At 41.3% G+C, this 22,229-nt stretch overlaps 1 protein-coding gene across 1 annotated transcript; it reads right to left on the bottom strand.

Moving 5' to 3' along the window:
• Positions 1–4,343: 4,343 nt before the first annotated feature.
• Positions 4,344–21,865, bottom strand: LOC121043905 (membrane-spanning 4-domains subfamily A member 3-like). The gene is made up of 7 exons (XM_040495891.1): positions 21,780–21,865; positions 13,505–13,661; positions 12,981–13,112; positions 12,146–12,202; positions 11,392–11,535; positions 7,731–7,832; positions 4,344–4,548 (listed from the first exon to the last, which is right to left on the bottom strand). Exons 1-7 carry the CDS (start codon positions 21,863–21,865, stop codon positions 4,429–4,431), a joined length of 798 nt encoding a protein of 265 aa, XP_040351825.1. The 3' UTR covers positions 4,344–4,428.
• Between the last annotated feature and the right edge of the window lie 364 nt (positions 21,866–22,229).

Raw genomic sequence — 22,229 nt, 5'->3', positions numbered from 1 at the left:
TTGAACATCCATAGTTGTGTCCCCTGATACTATTGTTCTTTACAACCTGGCACTTCCCTTGCTGACAGAGGGTGTGTTGGCCAGGGAGATCAGAGAGAAGGACGAATCTTTATGATTCCATACGCAATTCCCATCCATAAAGCTTCAAAGTAAAACATGGGCACTATGCCAAATGAAAGACATTAGACAATGGAACTGTTTTAAATCTTGAGCAGGAAAGACATGATATTAGTACGCGTTTAACATTGTGTCTTGGCTACTGAAGAATGTTGTGACCTCTGTCTTATTAAGGAGAGTTAGAAAGGCTAGTAAGTAACATAATAAGTAAAGTCAAATCACTCTGAGAGGAAACAGAAGGTCCTAGCCTGCAAGCTTGCTCCATTTGGATACTTTGTCTTAAAATATGTTGAACCCCATCAATGAGGCTGAAATGAAACGTTAACCATTAGTTTTGGTGTTCCTGCCCCACAGAGATGTTTTTACTGGAGCTCCAACTCCAGTTCTAGAGTGCACTATAAAAATTTTGTGAAGCATGCTATATGAAGAAAATACGTAGAAACAATAAAGGAAAACAGAAATATTTTTTCTGACTCAATTACATCCTGTAAAACCTATTCATCCTTTTATAGAAATTTAATGCCTTTTTTTTTTTTCCAGGAGAATATCCAAGGGGAAAAAAAATCACTGTTGTTATTTTCAATGAGAAGAATAAGTAGGAAAGACAAGGCATAAACACATAGAAGTTAGTATTTAGATGCTGAATTTGTTGTGGTTTTTTTTTTTTTTTACTTTTTTATGTTTATTAATTTTTGAGAGGGAGAGACAGAGCGTGAGCAAAGGAGGTGCTGAGAGACAGGGAGACACAGAATTCGAAGCAGGCTCCAGGCTCTGAGCTGTCAGCACAGAGCCTGATGCAGGGCTTGAACCCACGGACTGGGAGACCATGACCTGAGCTGAAGTCAGCTGCTTAACCAACTGAGCCACCCAGGTGTCCCTAGATACTGAATTTGTAAAAGGACCCAGGTGGCATTGTGTTTAATGCAGGCTAATAATCTGATAAGAATTATCCCATGATTTTCTGGCTTTATTCCAATTCTTAGCAATGACAGTTCCTGCACTCTGTCTTCCCATACTCAAAATGTATTTTGTGGGGCACCTGGGTGTCAGTTGAGCGTCCAACTCTTGATTTCAGCTCAGGTCATGATCCATGAGACTGAGCCACTCATGGGGCTCTGCATTGACTGTGGAGCCTGCTTGGGATTTTCTCTCTCTCTCTCTCTCTCTCTCTGTGCCCTTTTCCCACCATCCCTCGCTAAAATTTTTTAAAAAGTGAAAAAAAGACAAAAAATGCATTTGTGTTTATTCTGTGTGTTGTTAGGAAAAAGTGTATTTTTCTTATATCTTCATAATACTATAATTAGCTCAAAAGTTTTGTCACTCCTCTCTTATGTCTCTCTGGACAAATTGTGACTCATTCTTCACGATGACAAAATGGTATTTTACCATTTTTCTTTTGTTGACTCCTGATTGACAAAACACACCCTTTGGAAGCGACAGCCTTTTTGCGCAATATCCTACTTCTCAACAAGAATAAGGAACACTTATGGGGCACCTGGATGGCTCAGTCAGTTGAGCATCTGACTTTGGCTCAGGTCATGATCTCACTGCTCGTGGGCTCAAGCCCCGCCTCGGGCTCTGTGCTGACAGCTCAGAGTCTGGAGCCTGCTTCAGATTGTGTCTCCCTCTCTCTGCCCCTCCCCCATGCATTCTCTGTCTCTCTGTCTCTCTCTCTCTCTTAAAAATAAATAAACATTAAAAAAAAAAAAGAATAATGAACACCTAGAGAATATAAGTCTATACCAAGTACACCTTCTTCATGGATCTCAGTACTTACCCTGATAAACAAAAAAATCCTTATTATTTGTTATGTAAAATTGGATAAAACAGCACCAAGGAAACTAGCTAGCCAGTCTTGGGGATCAAAATACTCCGTGTTGCACATTCTGGACAGAATGTGGGTTTTAGGAGAATTATTTCCTGACCTTCGCAAATGATCCCCACTATTGAGATCATTTCACAGCACAGCTTGGAAGTGCTCTAAGGGCTTATGAAATTGCAACATTAAATTTGCAGCCAGAGAGTTGGGTAATTTTTTTTATGGAAAAAGAAATGCCCTTAGACAATGATGACCTTCTCCAATAATTAGTGCCATTACCTAACAAGTAGCTTTTATAAGATTAATATTCGCCTACATTTTCCTTGCGTGGGACAACTCAAGGAAAACTTACATGAGCCTTAGGCACCAGCACAGCCTGAGCAAGCCATCTAAGAATCTAAGAGAAAAGCCACCATATGTAAGAAAATAGGAGAAACACATACCTGTGTCCCCAAACATCATTCAATCTTAACTAGATGTTAGTGCAAGACTAGGGAACATCATTTTATGAGAATCTATTTCTAAACCTTTCCCAGGAGGTTCCCTGAACACAGCAAGCAAATGTATGAGCTGATCCCTCCCAGGTACTTTATTTTTTTTAATGTGTATTTATTTATTTTGAAGGGGGAGGGGTAGAAAGAGAAGGAGAGAGACTCCCAAGCAGGCATGGAGCTCTACATGGGGCTTGAACCCATAACCCTGGGATCACGACCTGAGCCGAAACCAAGAGTTGGATACTTAACCGACTGATCCACCCTGGTACTCCACATAATTGGTTTGTAGTTTATTTATTTTTTAATTTTTAATGTTTATTTGAGAGAGAGAGAGAGAGAGAGAGAGAGACAGAATGTGAGCGGGGGAGGGGCAGAGAGAGGGAGACACAATCTGAAGCAGTCTCTAGGCTCTGAGCTGTCACCACAGAGCCTGATGTGGGGCTCAGACTCACAAGCTGTGAGATCATGACCTGAGCTGAAGTCGGACTCTTAACTGACTGAGCACCCAGGTGCCCCAGATCTGTAGTTTAAACATACAGTTTTTTTATAGGTCAATTACACATTAGTAGAGTGGTGGTAAGCATCTGAGCTCTTGTTTTTTATTTCTATAAAGGTAAAAAGTGTATGACTTCAAAAAGGAAAATGCTAGATTTTCCCTCCAATTTAGATATATAATTGGGCAGATACATATATTGTCCTTCCCTTGAAGTGTGCCATAGGGAATCGAACCCTCACTGTAGTGCTGAGAGTTCAGTGAAGACTATTGCAAAAAAGAGTTGTAGGATGTGTCGTATGGAAGCATTGAGTCACTAAATTCTACACCTGAAACTAACATTACACTGTGTGTTAACTAACTGGAATTTAAATAAAATCTTAAAAAGAAAGGTGAAAAGATGAAAAGGTCCTGAGGGTCTGATATAAACCATGGTGACTATAATTAATAATAGTGAATTATATACTTGAAATTTGGTAACAGAGTAGATCTTAAGCATTCACACACACACACACACACACAGCAACTATGTGGAGTGATAGATGTATAGTTGACTTGATTGTGAAAATCATTTCACCATATATACGTATATCAAATCATCATATGTACACTTTAAAAATACTACAATTTTGTCAATTATACCTCAACAAAGCCAGGTTGGGGGGGAAGACTGAGAAGAAAAGGAACTTTGGGGTGCCTGGGTGGCTCAGTGGGTTAAGCGTCCAACTTCAGCTCAGGTCATGATCTCATGGTTTATGAGTTCGAGCCCCACTTCGGGCTCTGTGCTGACAACTCAGAGCCTGGATCCTGCTTCGAATTCTGTGTCTCCCTCTCTCTCTGCCTCTCCGCCACTCACGCTTTGTCTCTCTCTCTCCTTCAAAAATAAATAAACATTAAAAAAAATTTAAAAAGAGGAAAAGGAATTTTAAAAATCATATTGAGGAGGCTTTTGTAAGAGAGGCTTGTGCTCTGGTCTCTTTATCCCAAGAAAAATAATCACCATAAATGTTTGATCAAAACAATACGTTACTAGTCTTTTACATTTAAGAAGCTGCCTATGATATTGGTAATGGCTGTAATGTTTAGCCAGACTTGTCTCCATGAAAAGAGAATGAGAAATCCTTTATTGGTTAGAAGCTCGATTGGTTAGAGATGATCCCAACAATGGCCTGTGATGTAAACCTGTCTCTCACCTGTACTCAAGCCTCTACTGAATTGTAGCTAAACCCTTCAGTCTGTGTTGGTTTAATATGACTGTAATTGGCAGGGGTGGCTGTGACCTAATAGGTCACATGGAACATGCAGCTAATACGGTTAAGTTATGATAAGCACAGGTGTTTCAGGGATGAAATCTTATTACAGCATCATGGTCTATGCTGACTAATACAATAGTAGTCAACAAAGGAGGATCCAAAGAAGGTTTTGGCCTTATCTCGTTTTATTCTTCCAGTTTCCATCTCCATGACTGCAGGTAGCAGAAGCATACTCTCACATCGGCACTTGTCTCAGGTGTTATAGTATAACAATATGTCCTTCCTCTCAAGATTTTGGTAGAAGGAAGGCTGATGCAACAAGCCTTGATAAGGACTTTCGGAAGCCGATTTCAGGAAAAATAATGCAGAAACCTGTGAATAAGCCAAAACATCATTCAGAATAGTTTCACCTAAATCCTCCGAGTTTTATTCCAGTCCTCTTCCTTAAGGTATAACCTGGACTCCAAAGGCTACCCCATGTTACTCTGAGCTGCTGTGATTTAATACATATTCCCCAGGGAGGGCACAGTAGAGGTCAAGGTCAGTCACCACCGACACTGCCAAGTTACCCAGTGTCAGGATGTGTGTGAACGTTTTTCAGCTTATTTCCCTACATCCGTAAGATTTGTAGGAGGTAACGGAAAAAGAAAATCGACTGATATCCAGGGATGACACAAACTAGGGAGAGATAGGAGATCGTTGCCTTCCTTTTCTGTCTCTAACGTGGAAAAAGCAGCCTGGATATTTCTGGGAACCCTAAATATTTACGAAGGCCTAGAAAATTAATCTGCGCCTGTTTTATATATATATATATGTGTGTGTGTGTGTGTGTGTGTGTGTGTATGATTTTTTATGTCTGTCTATATATACATGTGTAAAGATTTCATGAGAGAATATGTATAAGATTTTCTGTATGTATGAGGGATGATCATTGTGTTTTCCAAAAATGTATTTGGTACTTTTTTAAAGACACTTGTATGAGGTTAAAACTACATTTTCTCTTATTTCCTTAAAAAAAATCATTTGCATTTATCTGAGCAAACGGCCACTGATTCGTGACTTTAATTTTAAGGCTGTTTTCATCTCAGTATGGCCAGATTCTAAGACCTGGCCAAGTGGATGTAAGAAAAATTACTGTGAACCACTCTTGACTGGCACACTTAAAATACATGTGTGTGTGCTTCTTTTTTTCTTTTCCTGCTGGCTAGAATGCACGTACAAGGGATGGAACTGAGAGAGCGCTTATGGATACAGACCTGAAATTCACCACTAAAGAGAACAAGGCTGGGGGCGCCTGGGTGGCTCAGTCGGTTGGGCGTCCGACTTCAGCTCAGGTCATGATCTCACCGTCCGAGCGTTCCAGCCCCACGTCCGGCTCTGTGTTGACAGCTCAGAGCCTGGAGCCTGCTTCGGATTCTGTGTCTCCCTCTCTCTCTGCCCCTCCCCACTCACACTCTGTCTTTCTCTCAAAAATAAGTAAACATTAAAAAAAAAAAAGAGAGAGAGAGAGAGAGAACAAGGCTGTTCTACCATTCCTGATGGTTTAAAGATATTTTCTTTTCACAAGCTCAAAGGCCTACCTTGCAAAAACTTGGAACTATTTGGCATCTGAAACAATCCCCAGATCCCCTGCACCATCAGAATGTGGGGTGCAAAAATCAAGCAACCCCCAAAGAGGGCAAACTAATAATAATAAAGGGCTATTTAATAAAGAGAAGAAGAGAAAGCCATATCCTTGTTCGGGCTTCTCAACTCCTGCCTAAGCGAATCATAATTCTTATAGATGGGTAACATTAAGGTTATCAATGACTTGTTTTTCAAAGTGGGGATTTGTGTGATTTTTAATCCTCCTAATCAGCTATTATTTTTGGCTCTGAGCGGAAGCGAGGGCAGATAACAAGACTTGAATTCAGTAGCTTCTTAAGTAACCAGTAAGCAGTACCAGAATTATAGGAGAAAATGGCAAATCACTCAGAAATCCTGTACTTTGAGCCAATTATAACAAATGCGTGAGACTTTGGATTTTCCACCTTGATGATTTTCCAAAGTGAATGGGTGATGCATTCACTTTGGGGGAGGGAAGCTGAATAGGGCGTTCGGGTGGTCAGCGAACAGAGCGTGATAGGAAATTGTTTGTCTACCAGTTTTCAGTATTATCTGCATCCTCAAATAGCACAACTCGGAGGTTTAAACTACACAAACAACTGCCCAGCCTGTGGCTAAATTATGCAACAGCTTTTGCAATTCGGTGTGGCCATATGGCAAAGATCCGGCTGACGAAGGAAGGCATCAGAGCAGCAACTTCTACAGGGAAAGAGAAGCCACACAACGAAGGAGCTAAAGCTATACCTCCAGATGTGGTCCGCTGACTTCTGAGCTGTTACAGGAAAGGAGAATAAAATTACAACTTTCAGGTACTTTGGAGGTAGTCTGAGTTTCTACAGCACAATACCACGACAGTATAAGTTACCCCTTCGTGGGGTGATGTTCCTAATTATGCTTTGAATTATTCAAGCGGAGGACTTATTTTTGTATCTTTTCCATGCCACGTGGTGCAGCCCACCAGTAGATGTTCTGTGTATGATACATACATGAATCAATGAACCAATAAGCTAACAAAAAAATGGAATTACTCAGAGTCAACATGGTTGAAAGTTTCTGATTGTCCTAGGCATGAATCAGTGTGCTGGAAAGTATGGTTAGCATATAAAGAGTGGTTCTCAGGGGCGCCTGGGTGGCGCAGTCGGTTAAGCGTCCGACTTCAGCCAGGTCACGATCTCGCGGTCGGTGAGTTCGAGCCCCGCGTCAGGCTCTGGGCTGATGGCTCGGAGCCTGGAGCCTGTTTCCGATTCTGTGTCTCCCTCTCTCTCTGCCCCTCCCCCGTTCATGCTCTGTCTCTGTCTGTCCCATAAATAAATAAAAACGTTGAAAAAAAAATTAAAAAAAAAAAAAAAAAAGAGTGGTTCTCATGGGGCTCCTGGGTGTCTCGGTCGGTTAAGTGTCCAGCTTTTGATCGTGGCTTAGGTTCGTGGGTTCATGGGTTCTCACGGTTCATGGGTTCCGAGCCCCAAGTTGAGCTCTGCACTGACAGTGTGGAGCCTGCTTGGGATTCTCTCTCTCCCTACCCCGCTCTCTCTCTCTCGAAATAAATAAGTAAACTCTTTTAAAAAATTAAAAGGGGTACCTCAGTGGCTCAGTTGGTTAAGCGACCGACTTTGGCTCAGGTCATGATCTCATGGCTGGTGAGTTTGAGCCCTGCGTCGGGCTCTGTGCTGACAGCTCAGAGCTTGGAGGTCTACTTCCGATTCTGAGCCTCTGCCTCTCTCTGCCCCCCACCCCCGACCGCTCACAATCTGTCTTTCTCTCTCTCTCTTTCTCAAAGATAATTAAACATTAAAAAAAATGAAAAAAAAAACAAAAACGAGTGGTTCTCAGAAATTCTACACCACCTGTTTTGTCTTTGTTTCTCTCAAAAATTATGCAAATAATCATAGCCCACATCACTAAATAAAACAATCAGTTGCACCCTCGTTCTCTCAAGAACTGTTACTTACCCAGTCAATTCTCTTGCCATCCACATTGTAGGTAAGCATGGACAGAGCAAGTGTAATTAAAAATTGCAGACAGTTCAGGATCATCAGTATAACCACAAGACCCTGTTAAAGAGAATAAAATTCCGTTGCATTGGATTTTCTTCCCATGGCCCTATGAAAACCCATATCCCAGAGCTTCACCTCAGGCCCATTGTGGGGAGAATCTTAGCATTATATAAAATGGTGATACCAGGTTGAATCAGAATTAAAAAATATATGTGGTGCTTTTGACAAACTGGATTTCAGAAGAAAAAAAGTCACTGTTCCTATGAATTTTAACACAACAGTGACGGCATTAAAAAAATAGCCTTGGTTACTTTCCTTTCCACAGTGATCACTTTATGTTGTTAATATTATAATATTGTTCATTCTCAGCTAGCAGAAAAGATGCAGTGTCTATAGGAGCAAGTCTTTTCAATGGATTTGGGGATTCAAGGAGAAACAGATCCAATCCCCCTCCTGAACCTGGTCTCCTAACCCAAACCAGAAGTCTCCTAGAGGTTAAAGTTTCTTTTATAGTAATTCATCTGAAAGATGGTTGCAATTGTCTACAAGGCCAAGTTGGTACTGGTTCTCATAAATGACGTCAGTCCCTTTTAGCAGATGTGTGGTAATAGGTAATTGTGATGTTTAAAAAAAATTTTTTAATGTTTATTTATTTCAGAAAGAGAGAGAGACAGAGAGCAAGCAGGGGAGGGGCAGACAGAGGGAGACACAGAATCCGAAGCAGGCTCCAGGCTCTGAGCTGTCAGCACACAGCCCGATGCGGGGCTTGAACCCACAAACTATGAGATCATGACCTGGGCTGAAGTTGGACACTTAACCAACTGAGCCACCCAGGTGCCCAGTAATTGTGATCTTAACCTGTGTTTTCTTAATGACTAGTGGCATCTTTCCAGGTGCTTATTTGCCGTCTGTGTATCTTTTTTTGAAGTGCCTACTCTACCTTTTTCCCATTTTTTTCAACTTTTATATGGAAATAATGATGGGAAGTTACAGGCAGTTGCTAAGAGAGCACAAGGTGGTCCCATTTTCCCTTATCCACCGTCTCCCTATGGTTATATCATATGTGTCTATGGTGCAGTATCAAACCAGGACATTAACGTCGGAATAATGTGTGTGTGATTCCGTGAGATTTCATGATGTGCATAGATTTGTGTAACCACCACCACAGTTAAGACAGTATTATTCCATCTCCACAGAGATATCCCTCATGCTGCTCTTCTATAGCCACACATACTTCCTTTCCTTCCACCATCGCTAACCCCTGTTAACCACTGATCTGTTCTCTGCCTCTATAATATCGTCATTCTGAGAATACTGTGTAGGTGGAATCATACACTTGGTGATATTTTGAGATTCGGTTTTTCACTCAGCATGATCCTCTTTAGATCCAGAGAAGCTGTTTTGTGAATCATTCACTCCTTCTATTTGCTGAGTAGTATTCTGTTGTGTGTATGTATCATAGCTGAGTCATCATTTATCTGCGGTAAGACCCTAGGTTGTTACCAGTTTTTTTGTGTGACATAAAAAGCTTCTGTGAACAACCAAGCACAGGTTTTGTGTGGAATTCAGTTTTTATTTCTCTGAGACTAATGCCCAGGAGTGAGATTGCTGGGTTGCATGTTAAGTGTATCTTTAGTGTTTTAGGAAATTGACAAACTACTTTCCTGAGGGATATTTTCCAGAGTACCATTTTACATTCTCACCAGCAATGCAGAACACATCCCGTTTCTCTGCATCCTTGACAGCATTCTGTATTGCCACTATTTTTTAAATTATGCATATTGTGTTAGGTAGGTCGTCATACCTTGTAATGCTCTTAATTTATATTTACCTAAAGGGGCGCCTGGGTGGCTCAGTCGGTTAAGCATCCGACTTCGGCTCAGGTCGTGATCTCACAGTTCATGAGTTTGAGCCCCACATCGGGCTCTGTGCTGACAGCTCAGAGCCTGGAGCCTGCTTCGATCCTGTGTCTCCCTCTCTCTCTGCCACCTCCCCCCCCCAAACCCGACTTGCACTCTGTCTCTCTCTCTCTCAAAAAGAAATGAGCATTAAAAAACTAAAAAGAAAAAGACTTTCTTTCAATCATTGGTTTTGAGAAATTTCACTATGATGTGCCCTGAAACAGTTGTTTTTTGTTTTCTTTTTTTTAAATTTTTTTTCAACGTTCTTTATTTATTTTGGGGACAGAGAGAGACAGAGCATGAACGGGGGAGGGGCAGAGAGAGAGGGAGACACAGAATCTGAAACAGGCTCCAGGCTCTGAGCCGTCAGCACACAGCCCGACGCGGGGCTCGGACTCACGGACCGCGAGATCATGACCTGGCTGAAGTCGGACGCTTAACCGACTGCGCCACCCAGGCGCCCCTGTTTTTTGTTTTCTTATGCTTTATTCATCTTCTTAGATTCTGTGAGTATACAAGTATTACCAAATTTTGGGAAAGATTCACCCAATTGATTCAAATATTTTTTTCTGTCCTACATTCGCTTTCTGTGGGGACTCCAGTTACATGTCTCTTCAATAACTTGAAGTTATTTTGTTGGTCACTGATGCTCTTTTAATATTTTCACGTGTACTTTGTGCCTCTGTTTTTTACTTTGGATGGTTTTTAGTATTATTTCCTCAAGTTCGTTAGTATTTTATTTTCCTGAATGTTTAATTCTGTCATTAATCCTATCGGCCAGTTTTTCTTCTCAAACATGGTAGTTTTCTTCTCTAGAAGTTTGATGTGGGACTTTAAAACATATATCTTCCATGTCTGCACGTAACTTGAAAGGATGGAACGCAGAATAAAGTAACTCTTAAGGTCATTGTCTGCTACTTCTAACATCTGTGTCTTTTCTGAGACTGTTTCAATTGATTCACCTTGTTATGGAACATATTATTTTGCTTCTTTGTATGTCTGGTCATTTTTTATTATGTGTGAGACATTGTAATGTTATCTTGTCAGTTACAAGATATTTTTACAGGCTGGCAGATGGAAACAGACTCTATACCTGGCCTTAGGTGAATGTTGGGTACTGTTCCCTCTAATCATTTGGGGTGATCCTTCCTCTGCCCTCAGGTATTTTTTCATGCACATGCACTGATAAGTACTGTAATTAATATTTAAAGGGACCTAGGTATAGATCTGGAATTATCTGTTTGCAGATCTCTCTTCTCAAGTGTGCTCTCCCACAAACTCGAGATGCCTTGGTTTCTCCTGACTCTCAGCTCCCTGCTCTCCTCAAATCAGAGAGTTTTCCTGGTTTTACCTGGATTCTAATTGTATACAGAATGCATATTTACTGTAGAAAATTTGTAGGAACATTAAAATATAAAGCAGACAATAGAAATCACCCCAATCACGGACCAAGAAGTAAATAACGTTGGTACATTTGTTTGCAATTTTTCGTGAAGGTATCAAATTGGCATAAAGGAATTTTGGGTTCCCTGCCCTTGTTCGTATTGAATGCAAATATTTTGTCTCTTGTTAAAACGACATCGGACTTACCTAGAAATTATGGATCCATTCAAATGAAGGAACCTTTTTTAGACTTGTGCCTATAATCTCTTATCTCCTGATCCTGGGCCTCATACGTAGGCAGGCTTTTCAGCATTCAGAAGAAAAATACTTACAGTTACAACTGATGTGACACCAAGACATAAATCTTCCATGTCACAGTTCATGAAGGTGATTTTTACTAAGTTGTGTGAAAGAATGAGAATTCCGATACTCGAAACAACTGTGCTGAGAGTGTTAGCTCTCAGATTTCCTCTCAGCTGCAATACAGAAAAAGTCCATTCACCGAAAAAATTCAGGGCCCTTAACTTCTGATTTCTTACAGGCCTCCATAAACCTTTCCCAGGAGAGATATTCACAAATAATCCTTAATACCTCTTCTGGGTACTGATTAACTGTGTCGCAGTTAAATTAAATGGAAACCCACAACTGAGCAAAGGAAAGCTGGAGGCAGCTGACAGCGGAATAAAATATGCCACAGGAAAAAGCATCAGTTGTGAGCCTTTATTCTTTCCCTTGCCTGATATGGATGAGCCCAAATAAATGTCTACTCTGTTCAAGCCTCAAGGGATTCATTTCTCTATATCAACATTACTCACGGCCATAAAGTCTATGTCAAATTTTACTCATGGAGATTTGTGTTCTGAAAACCCAAGGGAATAGATCTTCTCTAAACCTGAGGAGGCTTCTGATTGTATCCAGACCCAGAGTGATCAGATGAATTCGTGGAAAGAAAAGACATTTGTACTTGTCCTCAAAATGTACTGAAAAACAAGGAACTTCTGGCTTATTGGGCCTTCTATAGGATATCAGAGTGTTGCAAGGCCACACACTATCTATAAATGAAATATGAATTAACTGATACATTACCAGAGCTTCGGTTTGCTTCTTTGCGGACACAACTGTCATAGATCCAGAAACGATAAACTGCTCATGAGAGAGAAACGAGCTTATTAGCACTTCTTCCTGCACAATAACTGGCCATGTCTAAAGGGTTAATTACCCTTAGTGTGTATTTTCTTTTCCTATGAAAATCCCTTCAAAACTTTGAGTAGGGCAGATTATTGAACTGCATACAGTGCGTGACTAAATTTTCATGGCTGCCTTCGCCTCCTTATGAAAATCATTGACAATCCTTATCTAAAGGTGAAAATCCTTGTCTAAAGCAGAGGGGATGAAATCAAAGGAATCCAGTGAATGTTTCCATGGAAGGTAGAGAAAAATTTAAAAAGAGAGCTAAATTTATCTTGAGTTTCAGAGAAGGGACTAAGTGCACTCATATCCCATGATTCTCATCTCAGTAGCTTTGGCCAGGAAAAAAGACAAGTTCAAAGGAATAGTTGTTCACTACATGACCATCATCTTCAACACTTCAATATTCTATGCATATTTGAAGAGAACTCTGTGGGTGAACCAGGAATTATCTAATAACCCAACCCAATACAGTCTCCTAAAGGAAACAAGTAGGATTTTACTGTATGGCTGTATGCTACCTAGAATTTAATGAATAATCACCAACACATAGACCTTAAGGCTCCTATGACAATAGAAAGTCTACAATGGCTGAGATTAAATATTGAACCTTAGATCGGCAAGTTTGAAAACTCTGCAACCTTTGCAGGCGGCCAGCGCACAATTTGATAGATGACTGAATGAAGAGTTAATTGACTATCAGTTATTTTAGGTATAAGTCAGATGTACTCACAGGTAAAGCTGCCCATATCGGGAAGCCTATCTGAAATGAGAAGAAACTGGCGTTGGGTGTTGCGTAATGGAGAACTGAAATTCCAATTATCCCATAGACGATGAATTTCACACTAATCATAATCTGAGCCACCTGGATAAAAGACAGAATAGAATAAAATACAGACGTCGGTGAACATTCCAAGAGAGAAGATTTCTGTGTTCAAACACAGAGGCCACCCGTGGATTGGACCGTCAGACGTCACTAAGAAGAGCTCCTAAGTAGAGCTGGGTACCGTGGTATCTGCTCCCTGTACTGGCAACAGCTAAAATCACATCACTGTGACAGCTTGCCTGTCTCTTGCCTGGAGTCACCCCTACAGGCATACACCCTGGTGTCCTTCAAGGCCTCCTCTATGGGATTCCCAGCACTCTACTATCTCCCAAGCTACCCAACCCCCCCCCCCCCCCCCCCCCCCCCAAGATTAAACAAAAACCTTCTAGTTTCTCTTCACTAAAACTTGCACCTGGCTGAGGCTCACCTACCCCCAGGAGTTTGAGATGTTCCTTCAGGAATCTCTGCAGCTTGTTTGGTGTGTGTCCTGAGGTGTCAGGTGTTACAGCCTTCCCTAACCAGACACCGTGGTTTTGATTTGAGGAAACATCCACAGCTATCCCACTGGAAGCCACAATTTCTCTCATTCTGTGAAGAAACCAGCCGTTAACAGCATCAGATTCACTATTCACTGCTCACTAGGCACAGTACTCTGTGCTCTTCTGTGAGAAGTATTAGTAGGGAAGTAGACACTCGTGTTTCTGTTTCTGTAGACTTTACGGCTCTTAAAGGACTCTTAGGCCAAGTCCTGTTTGTCTACGATTGTAGATCCCAATACCGTGCCCACAGCAGGCCCTTCGTAGCAAAAGTAGGAAAAAGAAAGGGAAAAGAAAATGATGGAGGCTTACAAAAGTCACTTATCAGGTGTCTGGGAAATTTTCTAGGTTATAGAAATATGTCACTCTGTGTCTGGGTTTCAACACGAGTTCTATGTGGATTAGGTGGCAAGATGGCCCAGGAAGAACTGCTCCATGTTGTAGCATGGGCATTGCTTCCTTCTTTTTTTTTTTTTTTTTTTTTTTTATGACCATGGAGTATCCCATTGTAAGAATATATTAATTTTGTCTATCTGTCCATCAGTTGATGGGCATTTTGGTTGCTTCCACTTTTGGGCTATTATGAAAAATCCTGCTGTAAACAACGATGTGAAAGTTTTGTGTGTACTTATGTTTTTAATTCTCTCGGGTGTAGACGTGGTGTAGAATGGCTGTGTCATCGGATAATTCTGTGTTTCACCATTTGAGGAACTGTCAAACTGTTTTCCGGGGTGGATCCACCATTTTCCATTCCTACCAGTAGTGTGTGACAGTCCCAGTTTCTCCACATCCTTGCCGACACTGGTTATTGACTGACCTTTTGGTTATAACCATTCTAGTGAATATGAACTGGGACCACATTGTGGCTTTGATTTGCATTTCCCTATAACTAATGATTTTGAGCATCTTTTCGTGTGTTAATGGCATTTGCATATCTTCTTTGGAGAAATGTCTATTCCAATCCTTTGTACATTTAAAAATTGTGTCATTTGTCTTAGTATTGAGTTAAAAGAGTTCCTTATTTTTTTTCCATACAAGTCCCTTATCTCACATATGATTTGCAAATACTTTTTTTCTCATTCTGTGGGTGACTTTTCACTCTCTTGATGGTCTCCTCTGAAGACCAGCATTACTTGTGATGAAGTCCACTTGATCTGTTTCTCTTCTGTGTCTCATATATTTTCAGTCTCATCTCTAAGAATCCATTGTTAAACCCAAGGTCATGAAGATCGAGACCTTCTAAAATCTAAGAGATTTTTTTCTAAGAGTCTTTTCTAAGAGTCTAATTTTAGCTTCTAAATTTAGATTTTAATCCATTTTGGGTTAATTTGTGTTTACGGTATAAGCTAAGGGTCTGACTTCATCATTTCGTACATGGATATCCAACAACATTATTTGTTGGAAAGACCTTCTTCCCATATTGAATGGTTTGGGAACTCTTGTCACAGATCAGTTGAGTATAAACAGACAGATGAACTTATTTCCTGACTCTCAATTTTATTCTATTGATCTGTGTATCTATCCTTATGCTGGTACCACCCTGTCCTGATTATTATTGCTTTGTATTGTTGCTCTGAAACTGAAAGTGTGAGTCATCCACTTTGTTCTTTTACAAAAACATCTTGCTATTCTGGGTCCCTTGCAATTCCATATGAATTTTAGAATCAGTGTATCAAGTTTTTACAAAGTAGCCGGCTGGGATTGTAAGAGAGAGAATACTGAATCTCTATAGGTCACTTGGTGCCTATTGCCTTTGTAAGAGCATTAAATATTCTAATCCATGAACACTGGATTTCTTTTCATTTAGCTACACCTTATTAATTTGAATAATGTTTCTGTAGCGTTGAATTTTATGCTTCTTGTACGAAACGCATTCCTAAGTATTTTATTCTTTTGGATGTTTGTAAATAGTGTTGTCTTACTAATTTCATTTTCAGCTTGTTCATTGCAAGTGTATAGAATTACAGGGATGTTTGTATATTGATTTTGTACCCTGTACCTTCCTGAACTAGTTTATTAGTTCTAATAGATTTTGAGTGGAGTCCTTCGGACTTCCTACCTACACAACGATGTTATGTGCCAATAGAGACAGTTTCGCTTCTTCCTTTCTCATTTGAATGCTTCTTATTTTACTTCATTTTCTAATTGCCTAGCTAGAACGTCCAGCATAATGTTGACAACAGGAGTGGTGGCAACAGGAAACCTCATCTTATCCCTACTCTTGGCAAGAGAGCTTCCAATCTTTCGCTGTCAAGTATTGTGTTAGCTGCGGGATTCTTAACCCAGTAAAGGGTTAAGAAAGCTCCCTTTTATTCCTAGTTGTTGAGTGTTTTTATAACGAAAGGGTATGAGATCTTGTCAAATGCTTTTTCTGCATCTGTTGAGATAATCGTGTGAAGTTTTTCTTTTTGATGGCGCACTTTTCTAGGTGACGGTGCAGTACATTAATTGATTTTCAGACTTTAAATCTACCTCACATTCCTGGGATACATCCCATGTAGTCATGGTATATCATTCTTTTACAAAAAAAATTTTTTTAACGTTTATTTATTTCTGAGAGACAGAGAGAGTGCAAGCAGGGAAGGGGGCAGAGAGAGAGGGAGACACAGAATCTGAAGTAGGCTCCAGGCTCCGAGCCCTCAGCACAGAGCCCCCCACATGGGGCTGAAGTCATGAAATCATGACCTGAGCCGAAGTCAAATGCTCAACTGACTGAACCACCCAGGCGACCTTATCATTCTTTTATATATTTCAGGATTCAGTTTGCTAGTGATTTGTTGAGGATTTTTGCATCTAGATACCTAAGAGATATTAGTCTGTAGCTTTCCTTTATGGTAATATAGTTTCTTGTCTGGCTATCAGGGGAAGACGGGGCATATAGAATGAATTTGTAGGTGTTCCCTCCTCTTCTACTTTTTTGGAAGAGTTTATGAAAATCTGGTAGTAACTTTTCTTTAAATGCTTGGTAGAATTCACCCATGAGGCCATCTGGGCCTGGGATTTTTCTCTGTGGGCAATTACTTTTATTAAGAAGCCAATCAGTGCCCAATCAGGGGCACTCAGATTGCTTTTTCTGGAGTCTTTTCAGTAGTTTGTGTCTTTTAGAAATTCATTCATTTAAGCTAAGAAATCTAATTCATTTACATATAATTGCTTATAGTATACGGTTATAATCCTTATTTCTGTAGGATCGGTAGCAATGTTCCCTCTTTCCTTTCTAATTTTTAAGACTTCTATCTGTTTTTCTCGTTCAGTGTGGCTAAAGATATGTCAATTTTGCTGGTCTTTTCAAAGAGCCAGCTTTTAGTTTCATTGCTTTTTTTGTATTTATTTTTGTTCTGTATTTCATTAATTTCTGCTCTGATATTTCTGCTTGCTTCAAAACAAATTTTTTTAATGTTTATTTTATTTTTGAGAGAAAGAGCATGAGCAGGGGAGGGGCAGAGAGAAAGGGACACACAGAATCCAAAGCAGGCTCCAGGCTCTGAGCTGTCAGCACAGAGCCTGACACGGGGCTTGAACCCACAAACCATGAGATGATGACCTGAGCAGAAGTCAGACACTTAACTGACTGAGCCACCTGGGTGTCCCCTGCTTGCTTTAAGTGTAGTATTATTATTATTTTTTAATCTCCATTGTCTTAAGGTGAAGTATTAGGTTATTGATTTTGAGATAGTTCCTCTTTAAAAAAAAATTTTTTTTTAATGTTTATGTATTCTTGAGAGAGAGAGAGAGAGAGAGAGAGCATGAGCAGGGGAGGGGCAGAGAGAGAGAGAGAGAGAGAGAGAGACAGAATCCAAAGCAGGCTCCAGGCTCTGAGCTGTCAGCACAGAGCCCGATATAAGGCTTGAACTCACAAACCCCGAGATGACGACCTGAGCCCAAGTCACACGCTGAAGCCACGGAGCCACCCAGGCACCCCAAGATTGTTCCTCTTTTAAATAGGTATTTTCAGGTACCAATTTCCCTCTGAACACTGCTTTAGCTGCATTTTGTAAGTATATGTCATTTATCATGAGTGCATTTCCTAATCTCCCTTTTGCTTTCTCCCTACCCCCTGCTTTTTAGGAGTGTGCTACTTAGTGTGTGTGTGTGTGTGTGTGTGTGTGTGTGTGTGTGTGAGTTTCTCGAATTCCTTTCTATTACTAACCATTAACTTCATTCCTGTGTGGTCAGAAAACATACTCTGTATTATTTCTATCCTTGTAAATATATTGAGGTTTGCTTTATGGCCTAGTTGATAGTCTATTATGGAGACTAATCTATGTTCACTAGAGAAGAAAGCCTTTCTGTTGTTGGATGGAATGTTCTCCATAAGTCTATCAGGTCTGGTTGGTGTATAGCTTGTTCAAGCCTCCTATATCAGTGTTGACCTTGTGCCTAACTGTTCGATCCATTATTGGATTGAGGCATTGAGTCTCTAACAGTGATTGTTGAGTTATCTATTTCTCCCTCAATGTCTGGTTTTGCTACCGATAACACCATAACTTGGTGTTCCGTTGTTAGCTGCGTATGTGTTTGTAATTGTGTCTTCCTGGTGAAACTGACCCCTTTAGCCTATAAAAAGCCTCTCTTTATCTATGCTAATGTGTTTCTGCTTCTTTGCATGTCTTGTAATTTTTTGCTAGAGAATGGACATTGTAGGTAATATACTGTAGCATTTCTGGGAATTGTACCCCTCCTCGGCTTGCTATTTTTATTTCTTTGTTTACGTTTACATTCCCTGGCAGGACTATTTTAGTGAGTTTATTTCTCCCCAGGGCAGTATGAAGCCTCTGATGTTTCTCTCCAGGGAACAGAGCCATGGGTGTGCCCGCAGTCACCCTGGGATGACCTTGGTTTTCTCAGAGCTTGCTTTGAATGTTTCTTTCCCTGCCCTCAAGCAGTGATTAATCTCCACTAATTGCAGGCTGACTGCTCTACTCTTTTCAACAGTGCCTTTTCAGGGCATTTCGAATGACTCCACAAAGGTATGCAATCAAAATCAAGCTCCCTTAAAATCTTTTTAATGTTTATTTATTTTTGACAGAGAGAGAGAGAGAGAGAGAGAGAGAGAGCATGAGTGGGGGAGAGGCAGAGAGAGAGGCAGACACAGAATCCAAAGCAGGCTCCAGGCTCCGAGCTGTCAGCACAGAGCCCGATGCGGGACTCGAACTCACAAACTGTGAGATCATGACCTGAGTCAAAGTTGGATGTTTAACTGACTGAGCCACCCAGGTGACCACCCCCCACCCCCGCCACACACACACATCAAGCTCTTTAAAGAGGTAGTTCTAGATGCTCTACATCACTCATCATCAGGGAAATACAAATCAAAACCACCATGAGATACCACCTCACACCTGTCAGAATGCCTAAATTAACAACTCAGGAAACTACAGGTATTGGCCAGGATGCGGAGAGAGGGGAACGTTTTCGCACTGTTGGTGGGAATGCAAACTGGTGCAGCCACTCTGGAAAACAGTATGGAGGTTTCTCAGAAAAATGAAAATAGAACTACCCTATGACCCAAAGGATACAAAAATGCTGATTTGAGGGGGGCATATGCACCCCAATGTTTATAAGCAGCACTATCAACAATATTATGGAAGTGTTATGTCATGGAAAGAAACCAAATGTCTATTGACTGACAAATGGGTAAAGAAGATGTGGTATATATATATATATATATATGGGAATATTACTCATTGATCAAAGACAATGAAATCTTGCCATTTGCAACAACGTGGATGGAACGAGTGTATTATGCTAAGCCAAATCAGTCAGATAGAGATAAATACCATATGATTTCACTTATATGTGGAATTTAAGAAATGAAACAGATGAACATAGGAAAAGGGAAGGAAAGACAAAAACAGAGAGAGAGGCAAACCTTAAGAGGCTCTTAAAGACAGAGAACAAACTGAGGGTTGCTGGGGGGGAGGTGGGTGAGGGGATGGGCTAAATGGGTGATGGGCATTAAGGAAGGTACTTGTCCAGATGGACATTGGGTGTTATAGGTAAGTGATGAATCACTAAATTCTACTCCTGAAACCATTATTACACTATGGGTTAACTAAATTAAAAATAAAAAAAGAAAGAAAAGAGTTCCAAGTCAGTATTTGAAACTTGTTCCGGCCCCAGGCAGGCCTTATTCCATTTTTCCCTGTGAAGCTTGCCAGTGTATGATTTAGCATATATCTCCAGTTAATCTACTGATGTGTTTTCAATTGCCTTTCATTACCATCTACACTGTTTTTGAGAGAAGCTTCAGGCTTCACCTTCACACTCTGTTTCAAATGAAGTTGCTTCCTCTACTAGGTATTTACCCAAGGCATACAGGGGTGCTGTTTCGAAGGGGCACATGCACCCCCATGTTTATAGCAGCACTGTCGACAATAGCAAAAGTATGGAAAGAGCCCAAATGTCCATCGACGGATGAACGGATAAAGATGTGGGATATCTATACAATGGAGTATTACTCGGCAAGCAAAAAGAATGAAATCTTGCCATTTGCAACTACGTGGATGGAACTAGAGGGTATGATGCTAACAGAAATTAGTCAGAGAAAGACAAAGATCATCTGACTTCACTCATATGAGGAATTTAAGAGACAAAACAGATGAACATGAGGGAAGGGAAGCAAAAAGAATATGAAAACAAGGAGGGGGACAAAACACAAGAGACTCTTAAATATAGAGAACAAACAGAGGATTACTGGAGGGGTGGTGGGAGGGGGAGGGGCTAAATGGGTCAGGGGCACTAAGGAATCTACTTCTGAAATCATCGTTGCACCACATGCTAAGTTGGATGTAAGTTAAACAATAAATTAATTAAAAAAAGAAAAACGAAAATAGAAAAAAAACGAAGTTGCTTCCTTTGGGGAGTGATTTGGAGACCTCTGTTCCATGGTCTACTCCCTACCCCCAGGCAAAAACAAACAAAAGTAAATCATAGCTCTAGTGCTGGGGTGTAGGAATAATGACATACTTCTCTATGAATGACACCACTACTTTAGGAGCCCCGTACTCAGTGGGGTAGGGTAAAAGACCCAGGTCCCCTCAGCTTGCCTCTCACAGTATGGAACCCAACTCATGCGTTGGAGTGGGGCAGTCAGGACCCAGTATTCTCAGCCATTGCTGTGCCCAAGGAAGAGCCTTCATCCTCAAGCAGGGGGTCGAGAAGAAAAGAAGGAGCCTCACGTCTCAGGCACACTCACCTGGAGCTTAGCCTCACAACAGGTAGTGGGGGGCAGGCTGCCAAATGTCGAGGTCCTGCCCCCCGTCGGGAAGATGGCCGTCTGAGTGGGAGCTGGGAGGGGTCACAGAGGGAGCGAGTCTAGATTCAACTACCACAGATTCTTGCTTTCTGTCCCTGTGTTTTCGTTGATTTGTCTTCAGTAAATAGTATTCACTTGCTCTCTGACCATTTGTAGACACATTAAATGCTTCTTAAGAATTCTTACCAGTTTGCCTGAGGAGAGCTCTGTAAACCTCCTCACACTTCCTGCTGGAAGGAGAACCCCTAAACCACTTTTTAAGTACGATTTTACCTCGTTTATGTGTTTTATTGGTCTTGTGTTTATACCGTGGCAATGTTTGTGAAACACTACCAACGCGCCACCCAGCGTCCCTATCTTGTCCATTCTGTACCCCACAGTAATTAAACTAATCTTAAAGGATTCAGAGGCTAGTTTTGCCCCCTCTTTCCCCCTGCGTGGGAAAGGATGCTCACATGATCCAAACACGAATTCTCCTCGATTTGAGGTCCAAAAATATGTTACTGGAGGCATCCCACCGTCTTCTGTACACAATTGTGCAAAGCCTATTTCCTACTCGATGAAAGAAAAACTTTCCCCTAATCACCTTTATTACAAACAACACTCCTGCATGGGTCCCCTGGGAAACACAACCAGAGGAAAGCTTATTTACCACAAAGGCAATTCCCTCAGGAAAGCGTAAGTGAGGATACAGGGAAGGGAGGCAGGACAGTAGAGAGACGAAATACCACGTAGCCCCTCTCAGAGCTGCCATTTTCCCAGGGAAGCAGACGCCTTGCACCAGAGCCCCACCCCTGCCCGGGCTCTGTTTGTCTCCGGAGTCAGGGTCCTGTCTCCACATCCCGGAATTTACCCAAGAAGCCCCTCAGGTGCCCTTCAGAATCGTGAAGAAGAGTGAAGAGCGGTGCATACCTGGTGTGTTCCAGAACACAGAGGTGGGGGCCTGGCGTCTCCTGAGGTGTTGGCTTCTCTTCCGTGTCTGGCACAGACTGAGTCATCACGTGGGGGCTCAGATCTCCACTCTGATCTCTGCGAGGCTCCTCGTTGGCTGTGCTCCCACATCCAGTACTCTCCAGATAAGTGGCTGTGATGTGCTGATACTTCTCGAAGTTCACTGCTCAGAATTAGGAGCCTTCTAGCCTGTTCTTTTACTTGCCACCCCTCAGATTCCACGTTCTCCCAGTCTGCTGACTAAAAACTCTATTTATTGCCCCATCATCAAGTTAAAATGAGTCCTTCGTCGGCAGCCTCAGCCTCAAGTCCATGCCTCATCTGGAGCATCTCCTCAGACACACCTTTGAAGGAGCATTGCCAGTAGTTGTCAGGCTGGTACCACGTCTCCTTTCTCTTGTTCAGAAGGAA

This window comes from Herpailurus yagouaroundi, unplaced genomic scaffold, assembly GCF_014898765.1.
Source record: "Herpailurus yagouaroundi ecotype Mexico unplaced genomic scaffold, PumYag 187, whole genome shotgun sequence".
NCBI classification, from domain to species: domain Eukaryota; kingdom Metazoa; phylum Chordata; class Mammalia; order Carnivora; family Felidae; genus Herpailurus; species Herpailurus yagouaroundi.
The sequence above is the reverse complement of the archived record's forward strand: the minus strand, read 5'-3'. Positions and strand labels throughout refer to the sequence as shown.

Coding starts and splice junctions, on each gene's coding strand:
- LOC121043905 (XM_040495891.1), bottom strand. CDS start 21,865: ATGACTCAGTCTGTGCCAGACACGGAAGAGAAGCCAACACCTCAGGAG. Junction 11,536..12,145: donor AGAAGCAAACCGAAGCTCTG/GTAATGTATCAG, acceptor TCTGTATTGCAG/CTGAGAGGAAATCTGAGAGC. Junction 7,833..11,391: donor GTGTCACATCAGTTGTAACT/GTAAGTATTTTT, acceptor TCTCTTTAACAG/GGTCTTGTGGTTATACTGAT.